Source organism: Rhinatrema bivittatum, chromosome 2, assembly GCF_901001135.1.
Source record: "Rhinatrema bivittatum chromosome 2, aRhiBiv1.1, whole genome shotgun sequence".
Classification (NCBI taxonomy): Eukaryota; Metazoa; Chordata; class Amphibia; order Gymnophiona; family Rhinatrematidae; genus Rhinatrema; species Rhinatrema bivittatum.
In genome coordinates, this window is record NC_042616.1 from 14594895 (window position 1) to 14607212 (window position 12318).

The 12318-nt window shown below is 46.3% G+C and overlaps 1 protein-coding gene across 1 annotated transcript; it reads right to left on the reverse strand.

The window, feature by feature from the left end:
• Positions 1–714: 714 nt before the first annotated feature.
• On the reverse strand, positions 715–12089 carry LOC115083587 (zinc finger protein 260-like). The gene is made up of 2 exons (XM_029587502.1): positions 12035–12089; positions 715–4267 (listed from the first exon to the last, which is right to left on the reverse strand). Exons 1-2 carry the CDS (start codon positions 12066–12068, stop codon positions 2214–2216), a joined length of 2088 nt encoding a protein of 695 aa, XP_029443362.1. The 5' UTR covers positions 12069–12089; the 3' UTR covers positions 715–2213.
• Positions 12090–12318: the final 229 nt, after the last annotated feature.

The following is a 12318-nucleotide window of genomic DNA, read 5'->3' on the forward strand; positions in this document are numbered from 1 at the left end:
AATGGAGGAACAGATTGAATACCGTGGGACTCTTTGTGTAAGATTTGCTCTGGCTTCTGACAGAGATAAAATATTGAAGCTTTCCCTTTGGAATAGAGAGAAGTCCTATTTAGGACATAAAATCTGGGTATTTCCAGATATTTCCAGAACTACGCAACTGAGAAGAAAAAACTTCCTTCAAATGACCCAGGAGGTGAAAAATCTTCGCGCTCAGATGACCATTTATTTTCCAAGTAAATGTGTAGTTAAATATAGTAATGAAAGATTTGTATTTCTTGATCCACCCAAATCACGTCAATTTCTTGATGCACGTTTACCTAAATGATATAATGTTACCTGGTCATGGGATATGGTGATAGAACGTTTTAACCTTCTAAATGCCTTATGATTGCTATTGTTGCTCCGTTTTGAAACTTGGATCTCCTAACTATTACCTTATAATGGGAGTATTTCCTTTATTTAGAATATACTGGCTAGGAATTTTGTTTTTCTTCTTATGATTGCTTGATGTATTTTGAACTAGCCGATAATTTGTTATGTGATATTGAATGTAATGGTTACCCATTCAATGACAAGCTGTTACTTGCTGTCCATTTTGTTTGAAAATGCATAAATTAAAAAAAAATGGAGACCAGTTTTAACCATTCACTTTTGTACTTCAACACTGTGATGCCAAGCGGTCAGGACTAGTCAGAGAAGAGACTCCACGCTGGGTTCCGGCAATAATCTTTATCAATATCTTTATTGTTCAGCAATAATAAACAAAACAGTTAAGCTGCTTTGAGCACTTCAATAAAATCATTGCAACTTACAGTTCATATTCTCGAGGCCTCCGTCTCTCTCTCCCTGGGCCTCCCTCATTGCTCTGGCCCTGTTCTCTTAACCCTGCTTGCAGTGCCCCATCCTATCCCAGAATCCCTTGCTGGGTTTGGGCTTAAGGAGGACCAGTACAGATAGCTGTACCCAGTCCTTTAAGGTGCTCGGAGGGAGTTTCTTACATGCTTCCTCACAAACACTTTTGACCATTGGGATATGTTGATGCTGTTAGGTACAGTATATTTGAGGGCCTATAATAGCAGCTCTATATGCACAATCTTTTTATATAAGACCCACACTACCCTCATATTAGGGAATGTGCCATCCTGGCATGCACTTATTCTCGCAGATTACATGGTAGGAATGGAAGAGTTTTCTGTAAAGCCGACAGATCTTTATCAGGTCAGTCTACTATTCCGAAACAATGGGAGAGTGCGGGAATTGGACGTTGATAGCCTGGATCTTATTCCCTGCTGTTAAAAAGCTTTTCAATATCCATTGTTAATTGGTTTTTTTTTGGGGGTGTTTCCTTGGAAGAAGACACGTTCTTCCTGATGTTAGCCATTATGTTATTAGTACTGGCTCTCTGATGGATTGATTTCAGCAGTTTGCCAGGTGTTAGTGGAAAGATGTTAAACATTTGAGCCAAAAGTTGTACAGGCCATCAGGGCCAGGGCACTTCCAATTTGGGATTCTTCTTAACCTGGTCTCCAGCTCTTTTGCTGTTACTTCAGCTCATGCCATTGTTTTGAATTGCCTTTTCCATATTCTCCTCCATGCTGGTCAGCCATTCTGCTTTTCTGTTATACTCTAAGGGATCTGAACAAACCCTTAGCATTACTGTCCAAATTCACAATTAAATAAGCTTCTCTCAAGCTTTTCTTCACACACTTTTAACTATAGCAGATTACTATTTCCGCATGTCTCTGTTGGTAAATATTAACTTAAAACTAAATTTCCTTTCACACAAATTTCTCTTCAAAGGTTTTCTTTGTCTTAGTAGAGCTGTACCATTGGGTTAAAATGCAACCCATATCTGCTAGGGTTGAGGACTTTCCTTAGCTAACCATTTCTTGTTAAAACAACAACAAAAAAACAAAACAAACAAAAAAAAAATCTACTTTTCTCTCAGATCCTCCTTTCCAAATCTCCCTGCAATCTGGCTAAAAAAATGTTCCTTTGCCAGGGGCTCCACTCAATTACTTGTTTGCTTTTCTATCCTGTCAAAGTGCTCTGTTTCTCTCCTTCCTGCAGGAGCTCTTCAGGTCAGCAGAAATTAATTAAAATAAAACACAAAAACTAATGGAGCTAATGCAGCTCTTCTTCTCTCTCCCCCAGGACCATTTTTCAGGGGTCCAGGGAAAAAATGATTTTATTTTTTTAACTCTGCTACATAGTTAAGGATCTTCTTTCATGCCAGTGTGTAGAGTATGGTGGCTTGTGAGGTGTTTCTTTTGAATGAAACTTTTACCACAAACAGAACATGAAAATGGTCTCTCACCACTGTGTATTTTTATATGTCTTGTGAGGTGTGCCCTCTGAGTGAATCGTTTGCCACACACAGAACATGGATAAGGTTTCTCACCAGTGTGTATTTTCTGGTGTTCTCGGAGATTTGCCATCTGAAAGAAGCTTTTACCACACTCAGTGCATGAAAATGGCTTGATGCCTGTGTGGATTATCTGGTGGCTAGCGAGGAGGCTCTTCTGAAAGAAGCTTTTATTACATTGATCACATGGAAAAGGTCTCTCGCCTGCATGGATTTTCTGGTGAGATATTAGTGCATCCTTGCGACTGAAACTTTTTTCACATTCAGAACATGAATAAGGTCTCTCACTAGAGTGTATGTTTTGATGTCTTGTGAGGTTTTTTTTCTGAATGAACTGTTTACCACATTCAGTACATATAAATTGTTTCTCACGGGGAAAATGGATTTTCTGATGTTGTGAGAGGTCTGACATCCTAATGAAACATTTTTCACATTTAGTACATGAAAATGGTCTCTCCTCAGTATGCGTAGCTTGATGCTTTGTGAGGTGTTTCTTCTGACAGAAGCTTTTACCACACTTAGTACATGAAAGAGTTTTCCCACTTTCAAAACATGGAAATGGTCTCTCACCAGTCTGATGTCTTGCGAGATTTGCTTTTCGACGGAAGCTTTTCCCACACTCAGTACATGTAAATGGTTTGAAACCTGTGTGTATTTTCTGATGTTGGGAGAGGTCTGTGTTTCTCATGAAACTTTTTCCACATTTAGAACATAAAAATGGTCTCTCTCCTGTGTGGATTTTCTGGTGAAATAGTAGCATATACTTGCTAATAAAGCCTCTCTCACATTCAGAACATGAAAATGGTCTCTCACCAGTGTGTATGTTGTTATGAATTGTGAGGCTTTCCTTTCGGCAGAAGCTTTTCCCACATTCAGTGCATGTAAATGGTTTACCACCTGTGTGAACTTTCTGATGTTGTGAGAGATATCTGTTCCTAGTGAAACATTTTCCACATTTAGTACATGAGAATGGTCTCTCGCCTGTGTGGATTTTCTGGTGTGATATAAGTGTATACTTGCTAATGAAGCTTTTCTCACATTCAGAGCATGAAAATGGTCTCTCACCTGTGTGTATGTTTTTATGGCTTGCAAGGTTTGCCTTTCGACAGAAGCTTTTCCCACACTCATTGCATGTAAATGGTTTGCTGCCTGTGTGGATTTTCTCATGTTGTGAGAGATATCTCTTCCTAACAAAACTTCTTCCACATTTAGTACATGAGAATGGTCTCTCTCCTGTATGGAGTTTCTGGTGAAATTTCAGCTTACCTTTGCTAACAAAGCATTTTTCACATTCAGAACATGGAAATGGTTTCTCACTAGTGTGTATTTTTTTATGTTGTTTTAGGGCATCTTTGCGCATGAAACTTTTGCTGCAATCAAGGCATGGAAAGGGTCTCTCTCTTGTATGTGTTCTTAGATGTACTTTTCGATTGTTCCTCCAATTGAAACTTTTCTGATATTCAGCACGTGGAAATGGTTTTCTGACTTTGTGGGATTTCTGGTGCAATATTAAATGTGACTTTTTATCAAAGCTTTTTCCAGATGTGTCACACAGAAAGGATTTATTCTCTTTCCCCTCTCTGTGTTGGAAATCAGAAGTCATTTGATTACTGTTATTACTTTGGAAGGGTCTCTCTGCTCTTGGGTATCTCTGCTGCTCGGGGATGTCTGTGAGCTCCCTGTCACTTCTCTCACACTCAGTGACTCCATCCAATGAGTCTCCTGCAGAGTCTTGCTGCTTCTTTTCTGATTCCTGCTGACTATTCTTTGTGTTTCTCCTCTCACTCCCCTGGAAATCATTCTCAAAGACATTTCTTGATTGTATTGGGAACAGTCCCAGTTGAATAAGATATTCTTCTCGATTCTCCTCCCTTTTCTCTTCCTGTGTGATCTCATTACCTGCTGGACATTAAAAAAGGAAATAACCATGGATTAGAGACAAGGAAATATTACTGGGAACCTGATCCAACAATGCCCTGGGACTCACACACAGTGATACAACTGGCACATATTTAACCAATCACTTGTGAATACGGAAAGTTACCAATTACCAGAGCTCAGAGTCAGAGGTCATACAGCGACAATAAGGGAATTCCAAGACTGATCATTAACCTTGCCAAAATATTATCAGATATTTTAGAATAAATTATTTATCCACAGAAAAAGGAAGTACAAAACTTTGTGGGTGCCTTTTCCCAGGGAAACTTTCAACGGAGAAATTACTTACCTGATAATTTCGTTTTCCTTGCGTGTAAACAGATGGACTCAGGACCAGTGTTATGCTCCCCTGCCATCAGAATGAGACAGAGCAAGCTGACGACAAAGTATACATAATCCTGCAGTGACCCCAGCTTGCCGGTATTCTCTTAAAAAAAACAAACTGTGGACAGACTAGCAAAAAACATGATTAAAAACAGATAACCAGAACTGTACTCAACCAACCATAAACACTGAACTCACATAAGATCCTAGGTACCCCAAGCTAGGGACTGGATGAACACTTACCAGTAATCCCTTGGGACCCAGAGCCCCGCAAGAGAACTATTGACACACTCATGTGGCAGCCGTGGGCAGGAAGCTGAGTCCATCTGTCCACATTAAGGAAAACAAAATTATCAGGTAAGTAATGTCTCCATTTCCTAGTGTTTAAACAGATGGACTCAGGACCAGTGGGATGTACCAAAGCTACTCCCCAACAAGGTGGGAGGCTGCCGCGGTCCAGTCAACACCACACGTGCAAAGGCTGCATCCTTCCGGGCCTGCACATCCAGACGATAAAACCTGGAAAAAATGTATAAGGAGGACCACATCGCAGCTCGGCAGATAGCGACGGGAGACAACCATGTAACCGCCGCCCATGACACTGCCTGAGCTCTAGTGGAATGAGCCCCAACTTGAGTAGAAAACGGCTTTCCATCATCCACATATGTGGCCGTGACCACCTCCTTAATCTGAACTATTGTAGCCCAAGAAGCCAGAGCGCCCTGCTTACCCCCGCCATGGAGAACAAACAGGCGAGCCATCTGTCAGAGACTCATACCTCACGACAAGACGCTTAACATCCAAGAAGCATAAAAGGCTAAACTCCTCCGCATCCCTGACCTTATCCAGGGATGGCAAGGAGATGGACTGATTCAAATTAAACTCCGAGACCACCTTAGGCAAGAAGGATGGAACAGTTCACAGCTGTAATGCCCCCAAAGTCACCCAAAGGAATGGCTCCCAGCAAGACAAGGCCTGCAGCTCAGAAATCCAACACACAGATCATATAGCCACCAGGAAAACAGTCTTCAAGGTCAACAGCCGCAAGGAAAGGCTATGCAGTGGTTGGAACGTAGGGCCCGCCAAAAAGTCCAGCACCAGATTAAGAGCCCACAATGGAACCGGTAACCTCAAGGGAGGCCTAAGGTGCTTCAGTCCCTTCAAAAAACAGGCCATATCAGGATGAGACGACAAGGAAATACATTTCACCAGGCCTCTGAAACAGGCAAAAGCTTGTGCCTGCACCTTAAAGGAATTAAGGGCCAATCCTTTATTCAACCCATCCTGCAAAAAATCCAGAATGAGTGGGATTGTAATTGAATGAGGAACACCCTGCTCCTTACACCAGGCCTAAAAAACTCTCCAAACCCGCACAAAAGCCAACGAAGTGGAGAACTTGCGAGCGTGGAGTAAGGTGGCAATCACCACAGAGGAATAACCATGCATTAACAGATGAGCCCTCTCAAGGGCCAAACCGTAAGACAGAACCAAGTCGGATCCTCAAGAAGAACCGGTCCCTGCTGTAACAGACCCATGTGAGGTGGAAGACAAAGGGGTTTTCCACTAGGAACCTTCGCAAATCTGCATACCACAGACACCTGGGCCAGTCCAGTGCCACCAGGAGTACCAGTCCCCTGTGGCCTTCAATCTTGTGAATTATCCTGCCCAGCAAGGGCCACGGAGGAAAGGCATAAAGCAATCTGTCTTCCAGCCAGACCTATATGAGAGCATCTATTCCCAGAGACTATGGATCTCTCCTGCGACTGTAGAATCGAGGAACCTTCACATTGCGAGAAGTCACCAGCAGGTCTAGGAACAGAAGGCCCCTGCGATCCACAATCAGCTGAAACGCCTCGGCTGACAACATCCACTCTCCTGGGTCCAGACTATCCCTGCTGAGAAAGTCCATTCTTACGTTGTCTTTTCCTGCAATGTGAGAGGCCGAAATCATCTGCAGATGATTTTCAGCCCATTCCATAAGTTGGTCTATTTCCTGCGACACTTGCTGGCTCTTGGTTCCTCCCTGGCGATATAGGCCACCATCGTTGTGTTATCTGACATCACGTGAACCGCTTGATCCTGCAGCCTGTGGCTGAACTGCAAGCATGCCAGCCATACTGCCCTGGCTTCCAGGCGATTGATGTTCCATCAGTACTCTTCAGAATTCCAACACCCTTGGGCCGTTAACTCCAGAGTGTGAGCCCCCCCAACTGTGGAGACTTGCATCTGTCGTGAGTACCAGCCAGGTCGGAAAGGATAAGGGAACTCCCTTTCTCAGATGATCCTCCTGCAACCACCACTGGAGGCGGGAACAGACTTCCATCAGCAAGTGGAGCCGAACTGCAAGGTTCTGAGACTGTGGGTTTCAACGAGACAGCACAGAGTGCTGAAAAGGATGCATATGTGCCCTTGCCCATGACATCACTTCTAGGGTAGCTGCCATCAAGCTGAGCACCTCTAGGTAAGACCAAACCGTCGGGCATATGGTGTTCACCAACTGACGCAATTGAGACATCAATTTCTGGATCCGAACTTCCGTTAGGAAAACGCTGTCCTGCCCCGTGTTGAACTGGACCCCCAGATACTCCAACGACTGGGAGGGCTGAAGATTGCTCTTGGTCAGGTTCACCAGCCAACTGAGCTCTTGCAATAAGGAGATCAAATTGTGTGTTACCAGGCGGCTCTCATCAGACAGTTGTCCAAATACAGGTGCACTAGGATCCCTTCTTTTCACAAGACCACCGATACTACCACCACAACCTTGGAAAATGTTCTGGGAGCGATGGCTAGACCAAAGGGCAGCACCAAAACTGATAATGGCGCCCCAACACTGCAAAGTGTAGAAAGCGTTGGTGTTCCAATTGGATGGGAATATGAAGGTAAGCTTCTGACAGATCCAAGGAGGTTAGAAATCCCCCCCGACTGTACCACTATTATCCCAGAGTGTAAGGTTTCCATGCGAAAATGAATCACCTTCAAAGGATGATTGACCCTCTTGAGATCCAGGATGGGACAAGAGGAACCCTCTTTCTTGGGAACAATAAAATAAATGGAATATCGCCTCATAGTTTCTTGAGATGTGGGCACCAGAACCACAGCCCTCAGCCTGAGGAGCCTTTGAAGCATGAATCCCACTGCCTGCTTCTACTGCGGGGAGTGGCAAGGGGACACCATGAACACGTCCTAAGGAATACTGTGAAATTCCAATGCATATCCTTCTCGTATCACCTCCAGAATCTACTGGTTCAATGTGATGTCGACCCACCTCTTTTATTTATTTATTTATTTATTTATTTATTTAAGGGTTTTTATATACCGCGGCTCGTTAGCAAACATCACCTCGGTTTACAATGAACATAAATTAGCAACAAGCTTTACAATCCAACATAATTAAATAGAGATACATCGCTGATAACATTAAATTATAATATAATTCAAATAAACTAAATTGACAGGGGCGTAAAGAGCCGGAGTATCAAATTAATGGTACATTATTAACAGTACAGATCTTACAAGGTCAGAATTAGATAATAGCTAAATAACAATATTAATAATATTGCAAGTAAATATGTCGCCAAAGTGTGTTTAGTGTTATTAAACAATAGATAGATAGGAATGGGAAGATAGAATTATATAAATGTCATATTATATATTTTTACAGAAAGGACAGGATCACAGAAGAGATCACAGGATCACAGAAGATTATAGAAGAGAGAGAGACATCCCTCTATTTCTTGCTCCGGAAGGTAGATCAGCAAACCTTCATTGGGAAGGTTCACTACCCGAGCCAACTCCTCTCTTGTACTGTCGGGGATGAAAAGACTGAGACCTACCAAAAGGCCGAGTCTGCTGAAAGGTCAACCCTCTGTAGGAACAAAAGCACCTGGAACCCCAGAGATGACCCGTCATACCAAAGGGATGATGTAACTGCTTCTTATCCTCCAGCAATCGAGGAACTGAAGACTCACCCCACTTAACTGGCTAGTTTCTCCAACTTACTCCCAAACAAGAGTGAGCCTTTAAAGGGCATCTTGGTAAAATTAGCTTTGGAAGTTATGTCAGCTGACCAATTTCGCAACTAGAGTTGATGCCTGGCCACTATGACTGAAGCCACTCCTCTGGCCAAGGTACGGACCAAATCCCAGCCTGCATCTGCTAAAAAGGAGGCAGTGGGTTCCATAACCGCTCTGGAATTCCCTCCAGACTCGTCAACTTCCTGAGAGAGAAGCAGACAAGATTGCTTCTTGTTGTGCCCTAGTGGCGCAATTTGTAAAGTCATCGCCACCATCTCAAAGGCTTGCTTAAGAATAGCCTCGATCCTATCTACATTCTTCAAGGCCGCTCCTCCCTCTGAGGATAGTCGTCCACTTAGAGACAGCACATACCAGTGCATCCACTTTGGGAAAACGTAAACGCTCTCTCACAGTTGGATCCAGGGGATACAGGCCTTCCAATGTCGACCCCCTTTAAAGTTTTTTCTCTGGGTCATCCCATTCCAGATCAATCAATTGCTGAATGGCATCCATCACAGGGAAAAAACAAAAGACTTTACATAAGGAAACCAAAATGGGATTCTTCCTCGGCTGCAACATGGCATCCGAACCAGGGACACTCGGTTGTTCAAGGTCTGGGAAATTAGGGCCGGTAGTTCATCTCTATGAAAGAACGGCAACATGGTGTGATACGGTTCCAGCCCTGGAGGAATTTCCCCATCTTCCAGGGAATCCGGATCAACCTCATCATCAAAGGGGAATGCGCACAAAAAATAAGCACCTAAAAGAAAGTGCGGCAAGGGGCACGCACAACCTGTGCACTAAGCTAAGTGTGTGAACAGTGTAAAATTTGTGCACGTAAAAGCGTGCCCCAAAAACGAGCGCACAACGCGTACGCAGAGCTGACACACTGCATACGCTGACAGCCTGTAGAGGGCAGCAGAGCATGCACAGGAGCACGTGAAAAATGTCATCGCGGCCTACCACATGGCAGGCAAGAAAAAAAACCTAAATATAGGGCCTAACCCAGTGGGGGCCGCTCAATCCTCCAGGCTGCCCAGTTCACCAACCCCAATGGGAGTGGGAGCAAATGTTGGTACGGCGGACCAAGCACGGAGACCGGAGGAAGTCCTGAAACCCCTCTCACTGTCTCTGATTGAAAGGTAAAACTTTAAACCTTACCTGAGCTCAGTGCTTACCAGCTGAGTACAGAGACGGTCTCCGGCTGCAGGGGGGAGGGCATCTGCCATCACCACCGCACTCAGCCTCCTGTACCCGCTGTCTTTCAGCTGAGCTAGCAGCTAAGTCCACGCCGGGAAACCCAGCTACCGGACCAAGGCACAGCTCTGAGAGACCACAGAAATCGCCTCAGGAATTATCAACTGGAGGAGGGAACCTTTAGGTATCACCGCTGGAGAGCGGGGCTTTCTTTTCCTTAATTTATACTTTCAAATTTCTCCTTCCAAAAAGCTCGAAGCAATCCCCATAGGGAGATGCACGTCCACCATCTGCTGGAGACGGAGAACACTGGCAGGCTGGGGTCACTGCAGGGTTATATATACTGTGACGTCAGCTTGCTCCGTCTCCATCTGCTGGCAGGGAAGCATAAACCCACTGGTCCTGAGTCCATCTGTCTACACGCTAGGAAAAGAGAATTTACTCGTGCACTTTCCCTTGGAGAGAGCTGGGGCACGGTGCATAGTGAAAGAAACCACTGACTTTGCAGCCACCTGCAACCAATGTGAAAATGCTCCACTAAAATAGAGCACTTAGAATACATTTCAGCAGCTCTGGGAAAGTGGACGCTTGGTTTCTGCTTTCCTTGCCGGACCACCGCGCCTGTCAGGGAGCTGCGGGGATGTCACTCTGGGATCGTGGTTTCATGCAGAGAGCTACAGGGATGTCTCTCTGACACGGTGGGGCCCACAGAAGGAGCTCCTGAGAAGCCCCCGAGGGACAGAGGTTCTCTGTCGACAAGCGGGAATCAATTCAGCCACACAAGAGGGCGACCTCATGGGACAGCGCCGACGCAGGACGTGCGCTCTCTCTCTCTCTGCGAGCTCAGACAGAGGCCCTGCACATATCCCATCAGTGCTAGCTCCCAGAATCTCATCAGCCTCCCACATCTGCAAGCCATCCATCCGCTCAACGATTACGGCTGGAGTTTGGGCACAGTTACATACACATATTCCAGTAGCTCTCTCCCTTTGGTGTTGGTTATTGAACCGGTATAGGAGAAATTTACAACGCAGCTGGATTCCCAGTCTTCCACCGCACCTATACCAGAAGGAGCCAGAGGTTGAACAGGAGAAATTTCAGGCCTTCGTCTCTCCTAGAGACAGACCCTTGCCATTAGAGTCTTCACTCTTCATCACGCCCAGCCTGCTTCGGAGTTTTATTCCTAATCAGTCTTTTGGAGGATTCTCCAGGGATGCCCTCAGATCCCTCCGCCGGGACCAGCTAAGAGGGCTGCACCGCTGGAAAATACGACGTCCCCGGCCTTCCCCACAAACAGTGGCGGACTCCAGTCCACTTCCATCGCAGGAAGAGGCGGAAACAGGCGAGCGCCTCCCTCAACAGCCCTGTGCCCGACCAAGGCCCCGGGCCTCTTCCAAGATCTTCCGTCCAAAACGCTGCGGATATCACTTTTCTTTTTTTTCTTTTTTTTTGCACTGCTGGATGCCAGGAAAATGGATCTGTATTACAGAGTCCGCCAGGGGCTCCGAGAGCTACACGGCCACCTGACCCTGTTGAGGGGGGGGGGGGGGGGTCATTTTTGAGAGCCGCACCGTCCAGCTTCGAATCTTAGGGAAAAGAGAGGCAGAAATAGGCAGCACCCTCGAAGGAAAAGCAGCATCCAGCCGCAGGCAAGGCTGGCCCGGTCACAGGGAGCCGTGGGGGCAGTGGTAAAAGGCAAGAAGCTCTCAGGGCGGAGCGCTCTCCTGGGAAGCGAAGAGAAGAGAAAAGAAAAAGGGTCCTCGGGAGTGCACGGCGGAGGGAGCTGCAACCTCCCCGGTACCCGGGCCCGCTGGACAGAGGAGCACAGGGCGCCGGGGTGTCCAAACGTGAGGGGGCCGGAAGTAGGCAGACAAGCCGCAGCCTCCCCCATTGGCCTGCGAACGCCTAAATCTGCTGCAGCCCGGAGAAACCTCCCGGGCCCTGCTGTTTGTGCATCGGGCTCTATAGCGGGGGCGGCTGGGATCCGAGGCCCTGGTCCCGCAGCCGTGGGCTCGGTCGGGGGCCCGCGAGGAGCTCCCTGGCAGCTGGGGTGAAATATCAGAATCCACGTAAATCAGGCAGGGTCTCGAGTGAGGAGACCCACAGCCCCCCGCCAGACCCAGAGCAAATGCAGGAGCTGCAACTCAGGAGAAAAGTCACAAACGAGCCTCGGTAAATCAGATCCTGCAGTCCTTACCCAGGGAGATGAGGGTCTCATAATTCTCCTTCATCACCTCCAGGTAAAGCTCCTTCTGCCCTTCATCTAAATACCCCCACTCCTCCTGGGAGAAAGAGACAGCGATGTCCTCAAACGTCACCCGCACCTGAAACACAAACCAGAAACACTCAGAGACACGTGGAGGGGCTCAGGATGCATCAGATCTCAGCTGGATTTATTATCCTCGCATTTTATCATTAAACAGAGGATGCCAGGACCCCTCTCCCCCCCGGGGACTGCCAGGCTTGTTTCACCTGCATGCG